The sequence below is a fragment of the Phragmites australis genome, chromosome 1, assembly GCF_958298935.1.
Source record: "Phragmites australis chromosome 1, lpPhrAust1.1, whole genome shotgun sequence".
In the NCBI taxonomy this organism is placed as follows: Eukaryota; Viridiplantae; Streptophyta; class Magnoliopsida; order Poales; family Poaceae; genus Phragmites; species Phragmites australis.
This window is the reverse complement of record NC_084921.1, coordinates 39,072,891-39,090,029: the sequence shown is the minus strand read 5'-3', so window position 1 is coordinate 39,090,029 and position 17,139 is coordinate 39,072,891. Positions and strand designations below refer to the sequence as shown.

General features: G+C 42.2%; 3 protein-coding genes across 4 annotated transcripts; 1 reads left to right on the top strand and 2 right to left on the bottom strand.

Annotated features, from left to right (window-relative positions):
• Positions 1–490: 490 nt before the first annotated feature.
• On the bottom strand, positions 491–4,850 carry LOC133918370 (uncharacterized). Of its 2 annotated transcripts, XM_062362232.1 has the most exons (5): positions 3,453–4,845; positions 2,056–2,092; positions 1,713–1,949; positions 1,593–1,640; positions 491–1,237 (listed from the first exon to the last, which is right to left on the bottom strand). In XM_062362232.1, exons 1-5 carry the CDS (start codon positions 3,818–3,820, stop codon positions 839–841), a joined length of 1,089 nt encoding a protein of 362 aa, XP_062218216.1. In that variant the 5' UTR covers positions 3,821–4,845; the 3' UTR covers positions 491–838. The 2 variants fall into 2 exon arrangements, with proteins under 2 accessions (XP_062218216.1, XP_062218223.1); XM_062362239.1 differs by lacking the exon at positions 1,593–1,640 and having other exon boundaries at positions 3,453–4,850.
• Positions 4,851–5,190: 340 nt separating this feature from the next.
• On the top strand, positions 5,191–8,753 carry LOC133884712 (protein FAR1-RELATED SEQUENCE 5-like). Its single transcript, XM_062324229.1, has 9 exons — positions 5,191–5,498; positions 5,573–5,773; positions 5,970–6,044; positions 6,201–6,423; positions 6,520–7,213; positions 7,332–7,792; positions 7,867–8,004; positions 8,239–8,521; positions 8,734–8,753. Exons 1-9 carry the CDS (start codon positions 5,401–5,403, stop codon positions 8,751–8,753), a joined length of 2,193 nt encoding a protein of 730 aa, XP_062180213.1. The 5' UTR covers positions 5,191–5,400.
• On the bottom strand, positions 8,750–12,488 carry LOC133884702 (uncharacterized). Its single transcript, XM_062324217.1, has 7 exons — positions 11,745–12,488; positions 10,055–10,861; positions 9,820–9,984; positions 9,564–9,743; positions 9,138–9,441; positions 8,908–9,042; positions 8,750–8,787 (listed from the first exon to the last, which is right to left on the bottom strand). The coding sequence occupies exons 1-7, from the start codon at positions 12,486–12,488 to the stop codon at positions 8,750–8,752; spliced, it is 2,373 nt and encodes a 790-aa protein (XP_062180201.1).
• Between the last annotated feature and the right edge of the window lie 4,651 nt (positions 12,489–17,139).

The window sequence follows — 17,139 nt, the reverse complement described above, 5'->3', positions numbered from 1 at the left end:
TTAGCAAAATGACAATAAAAAAAGATATTAGATAGTTTCATTACTGCTTAAAAACAGCATTTCTCGTTACCATTCCAATTTCTTGTAGCTAAGTGATATTTAGTTAGGATAACCTTTTTCTTTAAATACCACATGAAAATTTTGATCTTAAGTCGCAACTTCAACTTCCACAATACCATATTTGCATTTATATTACCATTGTTTATTAACATATAGTACATATATTTAACCAAAAATTGCCCAAACACGGGTTAAAATTCCATTTAAAAATATCATGAATACTAAGCAGATGTTTGTCATCTGGGACTAGCCTGACCTTGATGATGGCGATGTGTGCCCGTTGCCGTTCCATCAGTCAGGTTATCTCTCACATGTACTCCATAATGCATACAAGAGCAGTAGATCGGAACACGAGATAAAGCTCACATGCATCCACGACTCATGTGAACCCTATACTGGTACACCCAGATATAGACTATCGTGCTCGTGATTGCGTCAAGGCTTTAGACTTTGCACAAAGTGGCAGGAAAAGTTTGTATTGGTCCCTCGTGATTACAGACAACAATGGTACACTTTTACATGATGGAAATCCTAACTGGTGCTGCAAAACAGGTTGATGGTGTAAGTGTTAAATTAACCGAGGAACTACCAGTTTTCAGTAGTAGCTCTTTGATGGATGATAGTAGCTTCCTGATTCTTTTCCCTTACTTAACAGCTCTTTTTTCTCCACTGCAGGAACCACTTATGCCATTCCTCGCAGTATGATGTAATACAGTTGCTTGATTCCCATGCTATAGAGTATTCAGGTACTGTTCCACAAATTGTGCAGAAGATCACATCACCAAACCAAGCATCTTCTCCTCTGTAACTTGTCGATATCATCTAAGGTCATCTGTGGTTTCTCAGGAACATCCACTGTTTTAGATTTCCCAACTCGGCTATCTAGTCTCTTCCGCGAGATCTGTGAGCACTTTGCAGCCTCTTGGGGTTTGTCTGAGCATGCGGCCTCTGTGCCTTTACTAGTGGTGTCATCCTTTGCTGCTATCTCTTTAGGGTCAGGTTTTGACGATTTTTTGCTAAGGCTCGATACAAACTTCTTCAAGTGCCTAATATAATCAGGATACAGCTCGAGATTGCAGTGGCCACCACCACTTAACCACAGCGGTGAATATTTTACTTTACAAAGCTCCCAAAGCTGTTTTCCATGGGAGCAGTCAACGACATCGTCTGATGTACCCTGGTATAAGAATTATCCAGTTATGACAACCAGAGAAACAAAATTCTAGGAAGGCAACTACGATATACTAGATAACAAACATGTGATTTTCAAGATATCAGTTGTTAGGCCTGTATTACTGACATATCCCACTGTTCACTTTTAAATTTTCCAAACTTGGCTTGGTGACTGGTGAGTAGGGAGTATTTATTCATGAAGCTTCTACTTCGTACACTCTACTCACAAATGGGAAATCGGCTATCTTCAGGCTCAATCTACTGGTGTATCATATCCAAAGTTGACCCCACCAAGGACCTAATGTAAGAACTGGTCACTAGTGAAAAGAAAAAAAATAAGGGAAAAAAGTAGAACTCACATGAATGACAAGCACTGGACAATTTACCAAGCCAATTTTGTTGATGTTCTACGAAAAGGGGAGAAAAGATATCAGTTATTTAGCAACCATAACTCTAGGGAAATGAAGGAACAAATATACCTTGTAAATGTCGAACCAAAAGGTCCGTTTGACTGGATATAGTACTCTTAGTCCAGATAATATGGGACTATGCAAAACCACAGCTCGCAAGTTTCGCAATCGTGAAGCAAGATCAATGGTTGGACCACTTCCAACAGACTGACCATACAAGATTATATCCTCATCTGCAACACCATATTTTACCTTGAGGCAGTTATATGCTGCTTCAATGTCTGCATATGTATTACACTCAGTGGGCTGTTCAATGGAAAAATAAACTGTCTATTAAGATATGGTTAGGGAGAAGATTAGCTTTGCTACTTTAGTTAATAAAGAAGTAGCCAACATAAAGAACAGAGGATACCTTCCCTATAGATCTCCCATAACCAGCATAATCATACCTGCAATAACATATGGGTCTGTTAAAAATTACTTCCAGAAAAAATCTTCTCCTAACTTAAACTGCTTTCTTTTGGGTAGGGAACTAACTTTGACCACAAAAGCATCAGTGTAGAGGAGAAGCCTATTTAGCAATGGAGAGAGGTTGAACATTGCTCTAAACAAAGCACAAGACAGAAACCAACCACTTAAAAATGCAGTGATTCAGTTGTCAAGCTAATCATATTTCCGTGGGATAGAAGAGTAAGCATTTCTGGATACGCTTTGCAGATTTTGTAAAGCTTTTAATACATAAGATGATTATGCTGTTTAGCAATAGAGTTATACTAACAGAACATAATTTAGTCTCAGTCTAACATTAAATCCTATGGAATTATAACGAAAGGAAATTTTCTTCAGCAATAACAAAGGCAATATCCACATCCTACAGCAGGCTGACACATGAGAGAGAAAGATCCCTTGGAATCCAAAATATGATGCACATCTCTCTGCATCAATCCACCAGACAGGCCCCCTAATCATGCCTCCAAATACAAGGCACCATCTCATCAGCATGGAAAAAGTTCATGGTGTAAAATCCAAGATACCTCCACAGAATACATTATCTTGCTTCGTTGGCACACCTACAAAGTCGGGCACAGTGCCATTCTTAGTGCAAAACTAAGAAGAGATAGCCTGGCATTATTAAACCTGAACCTACATTACAAACTTCTCCGGTTTATCGTTTTGTGTGAAGACTTCTCTTTTTACGAAACAAAAAATACCACACCGCTTACTCCTGTACTTGGTACTCTGAAGCCCCTACCTACTTATTTCGTTGGAACAAGATCCGTAAAATGTATGCCTCATGTTGCTCAAAAACTCGGAAGCAATGCACTAAATGCAAGTGTCTCCTTAACATCAAAATTCAAAATCAAATGACTTTGGGGAGAAAACAGCAGTACGAAAAGGGTTTATTGCCACGGCTGTACAAATTATAGTTGTAAACTGGTAATACTAGAGGGACAGGTAGCTGTTTACTGATTTATTCCCGTAAATACAGGTATCTAAAGCTAAATAGGTCAATTGTGTGATCTGATCTTATTTTCCACCAATTTCATGTGCTAACAGAAAATCGCCATTACAAAGTCCGAAAATTAGAATAAATCCCATCACTTTACATAATTGCAGCAACCAGTTAAGAAATAATAAGCACACCTGATCTAACAATAAATGCACGCCAGAAATCGAACACCCCTGCAAGCACGCGCCTTTCCCAAAACCCTCCCGTAAGTTTCCACCAATGGAAAACCCTCTTGCTCGCAGCCAAATCCAGCTAAATTGGCAATCGTGCGACCTGAAGTAGGGGGTGGATAGCATTACCCGAAGATGCTGATGCGGAGGCGGCGGCTGAGCTCGACGAAGAGCCCGTACATCTGGCCGAGGTCGGCGGCGTTCCCGTGGGAGTAGAGCATCGTGGAGGAGGCCCGCGCGTGGCGCACGTACACACCCACGATCTCGTTCCCGCGGCGCGTGCGGAGGCGCACCACCTCCGTGCCGTCCTCCTCCTCGGCGGCGCCGGAGGAGTCCCCTCCGGCGCCGTCCCTCCTCCGGCGGCGCGCCGGGGGCCGGGAGATCTCGGGGATGGCGAGGCGGCCGGTGGCGGTGTCGGCGACGACGACGGTGTAGGACGGTGGCGTGGGCGGGAAGAAGGCGAAGCGCGCGGCGATGGTGGACGTCACGCCGCCCATGTTTGCTGCCTCCAGGGGGTCGGGGGGGGGGGTCAGCTGCGCCGCCGCCTCGTGGCGCGAGGCGGCATGCGACGCGATGCGAGGAGGGGGTTTGGACCGGAGGGTTCGGTGGTGGCGCGAGCGGAGAGAGAGAGAGGAGGTGGTGGTGGTGGTGGTGGTGGGAGCTCACTTCTGCGAGCTTCTTTTTTCTCCTGTTTTTTAATTTCGGCGTTGCTTTTTAGTTGGGGCTAGATCGATTTACCGAGAGGAGCAAAGCGGTTGGCCTCACCCGGGCAGGAATGTCGCGGATCGGCTGAGGCTGGTGGCCGCCATGGCAGATACTGCGGTAAGGTTGTTGGAGTGTAGTACGGGCAAGCTGGCATGCTACTAGTTCAACTGTACTATGGTTGGTAGGTCGGTCACCATTTTTATGAGCTCAAAATCTAAATTTAGATAATATATGGGATTTTATTTATCGAAGTAGGTAACATATTATCATATTTATAATTTTAATATTTGTATCCGGTATCTTATTTACCGAAAAGTGACTTTCGGTATATCGTGCGTGACAAAACACAGGCCCGGCTATTCGGCACACGAGCAGCACCTCGTGTGTCGAAAATCAGTGGTGCCGAATTCGCTATATTCGGCACATGAGGTACCGAATTCGCCATATTCGGTATATGAGGTATTGAATATGGGTTGCAGTACCATATTCGGTACCTCGTGTGTCAAATACACCTGATTTTCGGTATATAAGGTGTCGAATATGAGCTATAGTGCTATATTCGGCAGCTCGTGTACTGAGTATAGCCGGGCCCGTGTTTTTCGATGTACGGTGTACCGAAAGTTAATTTTTAGAAAATAAGGTGCCGAATACGAATGCTAAAATTGTAAATACGACGATATATTATCTATTTTGATAAGTTTGATCGTGTATGTTGTCTAATTTTATATTTTAGCCATTTTATTATGTGTTAACCGTCGCCAGATGGTACTTAGGAAGCTAAGTAGCGGAATCGACTTTCTGGTTTTGGGCTCACTCGGTTAACAAGTTGATCTTCCTAAAGATGAGTTCATAAATTTTATCTATATGGGGACATGTGGTTAGGGCCGTCATGACCCTTTTTTGGTACAATCTGTATCAATAAGTGTATAATGACATAATAAGAGTAGAATAGAGTGGTACATAATGGTTATTACAGCAAAGTGACAAGAAAATATAAAGGAAAAAAAAAGGGAGCGTCTAGTTATCTGATGACAGATATAGATATCTAAAATCTGTTGAATTTTAGATCATTCGATCTAGATTTGATGCCTCATATTAGTCTTTTATATATATATATATATATATATAGGACGCATTTTTTGTACTCTTAGGAGTACGTACTCCCACCTTACCGGGTATCCAGTAACGATGTGCATGCATGCACACCACTATCCGTGAGAACAGGCGTTGATCCGTGTGAAGTGGACGTGGGAGGCCTGCTCAGCATACTCCCTCCGTTTCTCTCGAAGAATCTGTTATTTCGTTCGCCTGGGCTCGTGTTACCTGCGTCGTCGACGGAAAAATTGTTCGTAGAGCGGCCGGCCGTGGACGAATGGAGTATACGCCGGAATGCAACTGGGGAAAGACAAGGTGGATACTGCATCATTCGACGGCCGGTTGTGATGGAGAAGATCATGCGGAGGGTCTAAGGTATGTATATTCTCGTGTGCGCATTCGTTGGAAAATAGAACTGCAAATTCCAATTCGTGTTCCTACGTATGCAGCATGGAGATTGTGGCACAATGTAGAGCTAATGGTGGCCAAAACACGGCGGAAGTGCAGCATTCGGCGAGCGCATGTGGTGCAGTAATTCGAATTGATGCAGGTGATGGGAAAACTCTAGAGACACTGGACGAGGATACGCCACCAGCAACGGATGTACTGAATCTAGTGTACAGGAAAGACATCAGTAATCTTGGCATGCGGTACGTGTACATAGAAGCTCGTAGTCCTCCCAAGGTAGTATTAGAATTAGTTCTGTAATTAGTGTGTTAGTGCATACTGATAACCATGGCTGCATACGCCTTTCTTAGTACTCAAATATTTATTTGTCTTTGACTTAGCAGCCTGATAATCTATTTTGATATAGCATAGTGATCCTCTGTTTTGTAATGTGCGAAGGCTGTTGTCATTGAATGATGACTGGACAGAGGGAGTACCTGAAGAAATATTGGATACGACTCAACCAATTGAGAGGTATTAGCTGATGTTTGTAGCAGTATGTCAATCAATGGTAGCATGTGCATGATCTGAATAGCATTCGACCGAGATATTAAAAATGTGGAGAGTATTATGAATAGGGTGAAAAGTTAGTGAGCCAAATGCTGAATTCGTTTCTCTAATATTGTTTAGGGTTGTGCTAGAAGAGATTGATCAGAATGCTGAATTACCAGAAAATTACTCCGATCCTGAGATTTTTGTGCCGAGAGTGGGACAGGGTTTCAAAACAGATACTGATGCCTTCAATTTTTACAACATGTACTCTATTCGTATGGGTTTTGGTATTCGTCATAACAAAAATCGAAAGAATGTGGCAGGAGAAAAAACAATGCAGGAGATGTGCTGCACCCACCAGGTGAGATAGCACATACTCTTCTTTATTGGTTAGTTTTAAAATAGATGTACAAATGATGTACTGAATTTAAGATTGTATTTGTGATGCATCCTGTAGGGGCACAATTCAAAGACAAAGAAACCTTCTGTGCGCCTGGGTTGCCCAGCAATGGTCCGGGTGAATAGAAGTAACGGTGATGATGTGTGGACATTAACAAAATTTGTTACAGAGCACAACCATTCCATGAAAGGAAGAACTGGAGTGACTATGAACTACCAGTCGCACAACCGAATTGATGAGGGCACCAGAGGTATTGTTGCTGACATGGTGGATAGTGGGATCAAGTCAACCAACATGTATGGTCTGTTGGCAGGGTTGCATGGGGGTCCTTCGATGGTTCCATTTAATAGAAGGGCCATGGATAGGTTAGCATATGCGATTAAGCGAGATGAATGCAGCGACGATGTTCAGAAAACTCTGGACTTCTTCCGGGAAAATGAGGCCAAGAGTAAGAACTTCTTTTATAGTGTTCAAGTCGACAAGGCATGCCGAGTGAAGAATATTTTCTGGGCGCATGCAGTATCTAGACTGAATTTTGAGTTGTTTGGAGATGTAGTGACATTTGACACTACCTACAGGACGAATAAGTATGAAATGCCATTTGCTCCTTTTGTTGGGGTGAATAATCATTATCAAAGCACGATATTTGGTGGTGCATTGCTCAGAGAGGAGACAATTGAATCATTCAAGTGGTTGTTTGGAACTTTTAAGAAGTGCATGAATGGGAAGGAGCCAAAGTCCATACTTACAGGTTACTCATGCTGTTTGTTGAATCCTTTTTTAAAATTTTGTATCTATTATTTGTCGGTTCTGTGAAATAGTAGTACTTGCAATGGTGTTTATAAAATTTTATTTGCTTGTGTTGACAGACAATTGTCGAGCCATGGAAGTTGCAATTGGAGAAGTGTTTCCCAATACTTCGCACCGGGTGTGCAAGTGGCATGTGCTGAAGAAAGCCAAAGAACGGCTAGGAAACATTTACAGCGGGAAGCGTTCGCCGTTCAAAGAAGAGTTCCACAAAGTGTTGAACCAATCACTCACGGTTGAAGAGTTTGAATATGCATGGAGCGAATTGATGTCAAGATATGGTCTGCGGGAGAGTGTGTATTTGAATCAGATATGGGATATTAAAGAAAAGTGGGCATTTGTGTACTTTGCAGAATATTTCTTTGCCGGAATGACTACTACTCAGAGAAGTGAGTCTGCAAATCATGTATTCAAGAAGTTTATAGGACCATCATGCATCATGTTTGGATTTGTGAAGGGCTATGAAAGATTCTTACAAGACAGGCTGCAGGTTGAGGACACCGAAGAGTTCCATACTGAAAATGTGAGTGCTGTGGTATCCTCCTTTTTTTATGAGCAGTACTGTGTTTTTTACTCATATGTAATTGAACAATGCAGGAAAAGGTAGATAACAAAACAAATTCGCCAATAGAAAAACATGCCGCAAGAATATATACAAGAGGTGTGTTTAACTTATTCAGTGAACAGCTTGTTGATAGTTTATCATTCAAGCTTGAGCCATCTGAAACCGAAAAGGTACACAAAGTTATTCGCATGTGCAAGGATTCTACTAATTGGTGGCGGCGCCTTGAACATGAGGTTTATGCAGATGTCGATCGAAATGAATTCTCCTGTAACTGCAAAATGTTTGAGCAGAAGGGTATATTATGCTGTCACGTACTGAGGGTATGCCATCCTTTTTGTCTACTATTCGTAATCTTTGCGAAGTAATTACATATTAAATAATTAACTGTTATCCCTTTATGATAGGTCATGTTTCAATATGGAATATCTGAGATACCAGATAGATATATCCTGAAAAGGTGGACAAAGAATGCAAGAGACTACATACCATCACATCTTCAGGGGTACAAAGATGACGAGGATGCTGCGGCATCTAGAACATACAGGCATTCTATGCTTAGCAGGTTATCAATGGAGCTTGCAAGACGGGGAAACAAGGATGTAGAAACATATAGGAAAACCATGGATGCGATGTCTCAACTATTAGATGATCTAAAGATTGGGGAATCTTCACAAGACGATGACTCAGGTATGCGAGGCCCAAATAGATCAGGATGGCAACAGCAAGGAGGTAAACATACTCAGAATAATAAGAACGATGTCGATGTATATTTTAGCCAAATAGAAGTGTTTCAAAAAAGCAGTATGTACACCGAAGAGAAGTATATCGAAAAGGAATATATAAGTACCTAGATGAGTGACAGAATTATTAGGAGTCTCTAATTCTTGTGATGGACCTAGGTCAGAACTGGAAGCTCTAATGTTGCATAGGACTTCTAATTTCAGAAAATGTTACTATCATACATACAAACAAATAGAAGTATATCGAAAAGGAGTATGTACACAAAATAGAAGTGATTCAAAAAGCAGTATGTACACCGAAGAGAAGTATATCGAAAAGGAATATATAAGTACCTAGATGAGTGACAGAATTATTAGGAGTCTCTAATTCTTGAGATGGACCTAGGTCAGAACTGGAAGCTCTAACAGGACGGTGCACAAATGGTGTGGTATCCTCATTTGAACCATCACTTTGCCTTCTTGGGTAACCTGTTGTTTGGAAGTAAGTATACGTAAGGATTGAGGGTATTTGAAACTCTTTTCACTTACCATAATTAAGTATATTGTACCTGCAAAGAACATACCTGATCCCTCGCTACTTCCAGTACTCTGGGGCCCTATGCTGGATATGTTTTTTCTTCCATCGGACAGTGGACCAACAGGGGAATTAGCATGTTCTGGGCATGTACTGAGAATGTTACGAACTGTTGATAAAACCGCTATCTTCAGAGATGACTTGACGGTTTGCTCAAGCACTTGTGTTAAATCCTGAACTGCTTGGACATTAGCTGGGTTATCAAAAGGATTTATGAAGTCATGTATACTGTCTATAATTGAATAGAACTTATTGTTTGCCACATCCACCATGTTGTTGATGCTTGTAACAGCCTGGTATATAGACATGAAAGGTGGGGTCAGCTTGTTGTTGGAAAGTTGTAAACATGCTACAGATAAAAATGTTGCCAACATAGCACTCGAATGGAAATATAACTGCCAAGAGTATGTATCACCTCGTGACCCACAACTGAAGATAGCTTCTTTGATTTAAAACGACTCATTAGGTATTCGTATACAAAGTCCATGGATGGTGAGCCTGTGCTTCCTAATTGTGTCGAGGAGGAGCCCAAAATGACTGATTGTGTTCCGACACTTCGATCATCCGGCCTTACAGAGCTTGGTGTGTCCCTCAGCTAAATGATTGAATGGAAAAAAATTAAAAAGGTATTGACAAGATATAGCAGTAAAATTAAAATTGCTACAAATTACCTTTAGCTTGCCATATTTTGGAAAAGGGTAGCCTGGGTTTGTTCTTGTCACCAGGTCAGCCGATATCATCATGTTTACGTGCATGTCATTGAAAGCGGCTATGGAAGGAGACGCGTCGTGGGTGAGGTATTCACAACCAAAATCAAGATTGGATAAATATAATGCCTACAAGGAGTTAAAATACTGAGTAAACTATATTAAGTTCATATTATATACAGAAGATTTCAGTACGTACCTGTAGGAACACAATACAACCAGTTATGGATCCTTGTGAAGATCTTGAAAATCTTTTGGGCATGTGGTCAGCTGATTTCTTTAGATCGTCCACCACAAATTGGGACCAATTATACTCCCTAACATTGTCAATGTCGGCAACAGCTCTAATATATCTAGGAGAGATGAAATTGGCCAGTGATTGTGGAGCCAACAACTTCGTCATAACATAGAAAACAAAGGCAGCCTTGAAAGCCCTTTGCTCATCACAGGTCAATTGATGTGAGTACTGCTTTGTCAGAATTTCTTTGAGGAAGGATACATTGAGTGTCTTAAAATTTGAGATCTCAAATAACCCACAAAAATATGCTTTCCTAACTTCTACTTCTTCTTGCGAACAAGCTTCTATAGCTTTCCCTGAGGATGGTACACTGAAAAATAAGTTAACATCCTTGCTGGAGAAGGGTATCACCTTGTTTCTTGCTGGGATAATGGCACATCGCTGTGGATCAACTTTGCTAAGCAGCCATGCTCCAAATTGCCTGTTAACTTTGGTTAACTTCAACTCTAGTATGCCACCAAATCCAGTCTGCCGAACTAGCTCCTTCTTCTGCTCATCAAATTGTGTAACCATGTTGACCACATGTTTGGGTTGGCATCTGCAATTGATTTTAAAGCTCCTTCCCTTCTGATTGGTCTGAGATTTTTGGATCTTGAGTTGACGGTATCTGCACTTGACACGAGCAGCGCTCATGGCAATAGAACTGCGTCTAGAAGAATGTGTGTTTTCTGCATTAGATCGATATGATATACCTTTTATCCTTGAACCCTGAAAATAAATTCAGTGCACATTAAATCTATAAGAATTATTGAACATGCATCTATCCAAAGATTCAGTTGAAAATCTGTAATTTACTGCTTGCAGTTTGACGGTGCTTACAGTTGGCGTCCTAGCACTGTGATTGGTAATTGAAATAACACTAGTAAGAAGAATTTTGTAGATGTACTGTAACCTATAAAACATCTACTATGTTGGAATAAGCTAATACTAACATCTTTTTAAGTTAATTTAGGCAGGGCAAGGCCGATAACAATTGCCACAAATTGCAGATGATGCTTAAATAAAGTGAGGCAGTACATAAAAAATTGCTAATCATGCAACATTGCAAATATGTTGAGCAGTGATATCTGTATGTAATGAGGCAGTACATAAAAAAAATCACTAAGTATAATGCACTAATGCAAATTCGACAACCAATGAAATCAGTTTGCAAATGAGGCAGTACATAAGAAAACTCTATGTAACGTGCAAGATTGCAAATGCTACAAACACTTGAAATCAGTTTGCAAATTCTACAAACAATAAAATCAGTTTGCAAATGAGGCAGTACATACAAAATCTCTAAGTATCTTGCAGGATTGCAAATGCTACAAATAATGTGAACTGAGTTTGACAATAGGCAGTAGTATCAGCATCAATACTCAAAAGAAATCATGAGAATGTCCTCAATTGAGTTAGAGGGAGAGGGGCAGATAGCAGATGGGCAAATCTCTAAGTATCTTGCAAGATTGCAAATGCTACAAATAATGTGATCTGAGTTTGACAATAGGCAGTAGTATCAGCATCAATACTCAAAAGAAATCATGAGAATGTCCCCAATTGAGATAGAAGGAGATGGGCAGATAGCAGATGGAGTTATAAAATTGCAAACCGATGGAGGTTGCTGGGGCTGTGGAGCAGCAGCAGAATCCATCGCATCCGCGGGAGGAAGAGGTCGTAGGGGAGTGGGGGATCCGCCACCTTGAACCTCGTACGACTGCTCAACCATGCCAAAATCGAGCGCAACCTTGGGTGGTCGAGCACCGCTGTGACCCAGTAGCTCGCGCTGCCCCTCGCCCGAGCAGGCCGCGCCGCAGTGGGGCCCCTGGGGCGGATGCTCAACGTCTTCCGGGTAGGTCGCGAGGCCGCCGGGAACCTCGGGCGCCGGCTCCACCTCGCCCGAGCTGGCCGCGCCGCCGCTGGGTACCTCGGGCGCCCGCTCGACCTCGCTGTGGAAGACGGCCTCGGGCGCCGACTCCACCTCGCCCGAGCTGGCCGCGCCGCCGCCGGGTACCTCGGGCGCCCGCTCGACCTCGCTGTGGAAGACGGCCTTGGAGCACTCTCGCCGAGGCGCCGGCTCCACATCGCCCGAGCTGGCCGCGCCGCCGCCGGGAACCTCGGGCGCCCGCTCAACCTCGCCCGAGCGGGCCTCGCTGCTGTGGAAGACGGCATTGGAGCACTCTCGCCGAGGCGCCGGCTCCACCTCGCCCGAGCTGGCCGCGCCGCCGCCGGGTACCTCGGGCGCCCGCTCAACCTCGCCCGAGCGGGCCTCGCTGCTGTGGAAGACGGCCTTGGAGCACTCTCGCCGAGCATCCTGAGAAGAAATGTATCCGTGCGCCACCATACCAATTGCCATGGAGAAGGTCCGATCTAATCTCTCGCGGCGACTGAATTCTAACGTGTGGAAACCTCAGAGAAGAAGGTGGCAGCAGCAGCTCAGTATACGCGCCCAACCAACATACTCCGTATCTCAAGTTCTCAACAACTTTTCAGATTTCAAATGCTCTGTTTCTCCCAAAAAGCCTGATCGGCATCAGGTCTGTTTCAAAACGGGTGCAAGACAGCAAGACCCAATAGGAAGGGAAAAAGTTCCCGCGGGTGCAAGACTGCAACACCCAGCAGAGACCCGATAGACAGGGAGTACGTACTACTAGGTGTACTAACTAATTTTCCTATATATATATATATATATATATGTGTGTGTGTGTATGTATATACACTTCCTCACTTCCATCCTACCCTAACCTCCCTCACTTTTGCCCCCCATCGCCTCTGCTGCTCCGCCCCCGCCCTGCGCACCGCCACCCCGCCGCCTCACTGGCGCTAGGGGTGGCGTCGACGCAGCCCGCTCACCTGTGTTGCCCTCCCTCCTCAGCCGCCCTCCCTTCGCTGCTCTTCTGCTAGATCCGAGCGCTGCACCTATCACTCCCTTCTTCGATACTAGCGCGGCTCGCCCTCCTCCACCAATATCTCTTCCTAACACCCCTCCTCCCTACACTCCCCCGCCGTCCTCGACCACTGTCACCACTAACCACTCCAATCTCGACACCCCGCCACCATCACCGGAGACCCTAAATCCCCCTAAAACACAAACTCCAAACCCCCATAACCCCAACCCAAAACCTTAACCCTAATCCAACCCTCACCGAAAAAGTTGAGAGCTCACCAGAGAAGAATGGTGCATGAATCTCCAAGCGGATACTAAGGTAATAAATTCGATAGATTTATAGTCCAGAAATCTGTCGATAGATATCTAGCAATTTTCAATAAAAAATATAGATACACCTGCTTAATTCTAAAAGCATCGTATGGTACACCGATGAGACATTAAATAAGAACGGTTCATGTTTTTTTAAAAGATTGTGATAATAAATTTGATGAACAGAAGTGTTCAATAACTAATTTCATTAAAAAAAAGTATGAGGTATAGTTTCCTTCCTTCTGTAGATAAGAGGGTAAAAAGAGGCCATGGAGAGTAATGTGTTGATGTGAGCTTTGAAAAGGTTTGTTGGCTTTTGTCTTACCACTATATATAGTTTTCATTATTGATCTTAAGTAGCTGATCAATTTTTGTTTACAACAAAAATAAAAAATCTATTAACAAGCCTCATGGATTCTGGATCATTATACTGCAGAGGTACTCATATTGTTCATCTTAATACTTGACGAGGACAAGTCATACAAAAGCAAAAGTAATGCACCTAACTTTTGAACCGATAAGAATGGGAACAACCAATCTGTGCAACACAAATAAACAATCTAGATCTCTTATCACAAGGAAAAACGTATTTCAAGCGGTAAATGAAAAAGTGCAAGATATATAGCCATCTAAAACTTAATCCTACTTCAGTTGAAGCATCAAGTCCAACCCAGTTGGAATGGATGCATTTTGCTCTTTTCATGAAAAACTATGTTGGGCACATGATGCTATTTACTAAGAACAAAAAGCTAGTATGAAATTAATATCACTAAATATAACTGTCTGCGGCTATCTTGCTGATCCTAATGCCTTAAACTATGTTTGACTCCGTATTAATAACAATATTTATTGACTTTCTTTTTAGCAAATTAATGTTCGTTGCCTTTAGGCAATCAGGTTAGCCAGCCCATATTTTATGTTTGGCACTTTACCTACTTAACGTAATTACTTATTCCCTAAATTAGCTTCTTTGGAGCTATCTCAACCCGTGAAACCCATAGATTTTTTAGACCAAGCCCTTTAAGATCTAATCACCATTTAACCCTGAACCAAACACAACTCTATTTTCCGGCCGTCTCCAACGATAGCCATGGAACCAAGATGGCCACAGATACATCGCATGAGAGCGTACGCGCAGAGGATGCACGAATCCAAGTGCCCGCGTTGCACCGGCCCAGCAAGAGGGGTCCTCTCGGCGGAGGGCACCAGCAGTCCTACCGTTCCTCGCGACCTCAGGATCACTGGAGGGCAGCAGGAGATTTGGCACCATCGATCATAGCGTGATGGGCAGTACAGCCCATATTTAATTTAATTTAATTTTTATACAAAATGAAAAAAACGGACATAAATAATTAATAACGTCCGTTTTCTGACCAGCTCCGATTAGCCTCGAGTATGATTCAATAAGTCTTAACACGTCTCAACTAGAGTATGTTTTTGACAAGATATTTGATTAGCTACTTGGCCAATAGATATACTCGATGATATCGTGAGAAGTAGACACCCCTGTGGTGTCGATGCTCGATACAGTAGATGATGATGAAGATGAAATAGTCGATGCAGAGGCCATCGTGATGTCGATTCAGTAGGCGGTGACAAAGACGAAGTAGTCGAAGTAGATCGCGATGATGTAGATAAAGCATATCGTGAGTAGTTGTGACAAGTGCTTCCCAAAAATATTATTCGCCCTCTTCCGATGTAGGATCCCAAGGGCAACATGTTCCAGAGACCTACTCTCCCGTTCGTTGGTGCATGCCAGCACAACGGGATGGAATAGACCATGTGTGATGATGCTGCAGAGAGAAATTGGTAAAACCCTAATTGCATGTGGTGTCTCACGTCTCTTCTTTGTGCGGCGACTGACAAATATATATATATATATATATATATATATATATATATATATATATATATATATATATATATATATATATATATATAGGGAGAGTCACGTGGTTGAAATGCACCACGATCGGAGATGGTTATGCCACCACGATTAGGGTCTTTACCAACATGATTTTCATATATTTATCTGTTTGCCTACGTACCAAAAAGAAAGAAACCGTAAAAGGAGGTCGGACCTGCGCAAACAACTGGACTCGATTTCGGTGGATCATTCGCGCAGGTGCCGTGCGCCCGCGCCCTCCGCCCTCGCCCCAATCACGACCCGACGAGGTGAGTGAGGGCACGCATGTATTCTTCTAGTCCTCTTATCCACACATGCTAAGTAAATAGAGGAGAGAAATCATTTTAAGTTGGTTTTCATCCACTTCCATTAGCAATATGAGATTAAATAATACACACCTCTCTTATATGGTTGGGCTTTTGAGATTTATTTTGAATTAAACAAATATAATGGGTTAAGCCCATATATTCTAATAATCCCTCACCAGATCTCAAAGTCCCACAAAAATTTATCTTTTTCTCAATATTGTTTGATATACCAGTGTTTCAATGAAGACTGTTAAGTTGAACATCCACATATAATATCAAACTACACTCATTCACAACTTAGACAATAGACTAAGCATTGAATTGCAAGTTTTGTGCAAATAAGTTTTACTTGAAGTCGTGACTGATACTAGGCTACCAATAGGCTACACCATGGGTGGAGCATATAAGTCATACTCAATGGTCTCTTTATGAGTTTATTAAAGATCACCCAAGTCCCATAGATTGCAACCAACAATCAGGCTGATATAGGTGTGTTCTTTCAAAAATACCCTGTACGTTAGCATCTTCGCTAATTAAAGCCAATAGAACACATTAAGGCAATAGCCAACTTGCCTTATAAATTTCAAGAGTCTTGCATCTTTACTCGAGTAGGTTGTGTAGTACTCTCCTTCAATTTACCAATAGTTTATTCTTCACAGGTCATAATTCACGGGATCTCAGATCACATAGGTTGGGTTATCATTACTGTATAACTCACATGGGTCTCATACCCATCTCCTTCGATGCATTATCTATTACATTTTGTGATAGTCCTTTTGTAAATTGATCTACTAGATTTTTAGCCATTTGGATATAATCCAACGCTATCACTCCAGAGTTTTTTAATTTTCTGACATATTTCAATCTTCTTTACATGTCTTGAGGATTTTATATTGTCCTTAGAACTGTTCATTTTGACAATAACAATTTGATTATCACAGTTCATAAGGATAGTCGGTATCTATTTTTCGACGAGTGGCAAATCCATCAAGAGCTCACACAGCCATTCTACCTCAACAGTGGATGTGTCTAACACTGTAAGTTATGCTTTCATAGTTGACCTCGTCAACATGGTCTGTTTGCAAGACCTCCAAGAAACAGCAGCACCGCTAAGAGTGAATACATATCCACTTGTAGCCTTTATCTCATCAATACCGGATATCCAATTTGAATCACTATAACCCTCCAATACTGATGGGTACCTAGTATAGTGAAGTCTAAAATTCATAGTACCTAGCAAGTAGCGCATAACTCAATCAAGTGCATGCTGATGAACATCACCCGAGTTAGAAGTAAATCGGCTCAATTTGCTCACAACAAATGAGATGTCAAGCCTTATAGCACTAGCTAGGTACATAAGTGATCCGATTATTTGGGATTATCTCAGTTGATTTCTAGCAATTCTTTTATTCTTTCTAAGTATTAAGTTATGATCATAAGGTGTTGGAGTGATCTTGTTGTCCATATAGCCAAAGCGGCTCAAGATTTTTTCCATGTAATGGGATTGCAAAAGTGTAATTCCATGCTCACCTCTAATCCACTTAATATTTAAGATCACATCAGCCTCTCACAGATCTTTCGTATCAAAATTTCT

Excerpts from the sequence above, each read along its gene's own strand:
- LOC133884712 (XM_062324229.1), top strand. The coding sequence starts at position 5,401 with ATGGAGTATACGCCGGAATGCAACTGGGGAAAGACAAGGTGGATACTG. Across the intron at positions 5,499-5,572 it reads GATCATGCGGAGGGTCTAAG|CATGGAGATTGTGGCACAAT; the intron begins GTATGTATATTC and ends CTACGTATGCAG. Across the intron at positions 7,214-7,331 it reads GCCAAAGTCCATACTTACAG|ACAATTGTCGAGCCATGGAA; the intron begins GTTACTCATGCT and ends TTGTGTTGACAG.
- LOC133884702 (XM_062324217.1), bottom strand. The coding sequence starts at position 12,488 with ATGGCAATTGGTATGGTGGCGCACGGATACATTTCTTCTCAGGATGCT. Across the intron at positions 10,862-11,744 it reads AGCCCCAGCAACCTCCATCG|GGTTCAAGGATAAAAGGTAT; the intron begins GTTTGCAATTTT and ends ATTTATTTTCAG. Across the intron at positions 8,788-8,907 it reads TAATTCTGTCACTCATCTAG|TAACATTTTCTGAAATTAGA; the intron begins GTACTTATATAT and ends TATGTATGATAG.
- LOC133918370 (XM_062362232.1), bottom strand. The coding sequence starts at position 3,820 with ATGGGCGGCGTGACGTCCACCATCGCCGCGCGCTTCGCCTTCTTCCCG. Across the intron at positions 1,950-2,055 it reads ATGGGAGATCTATAGGGAAG|CCCACTGAGTGTAATACATA; the intron begins GTATCCTCTGTT and ends TCCATTGAACAG. Across the intron at positions 1,641-1,712 it reads TTTGGTTCGACATTTACAAG|AACATCAACAAAATTGGCTT; the intron begins GTATATTTGTTC and ends CCCTTTTCGTAG.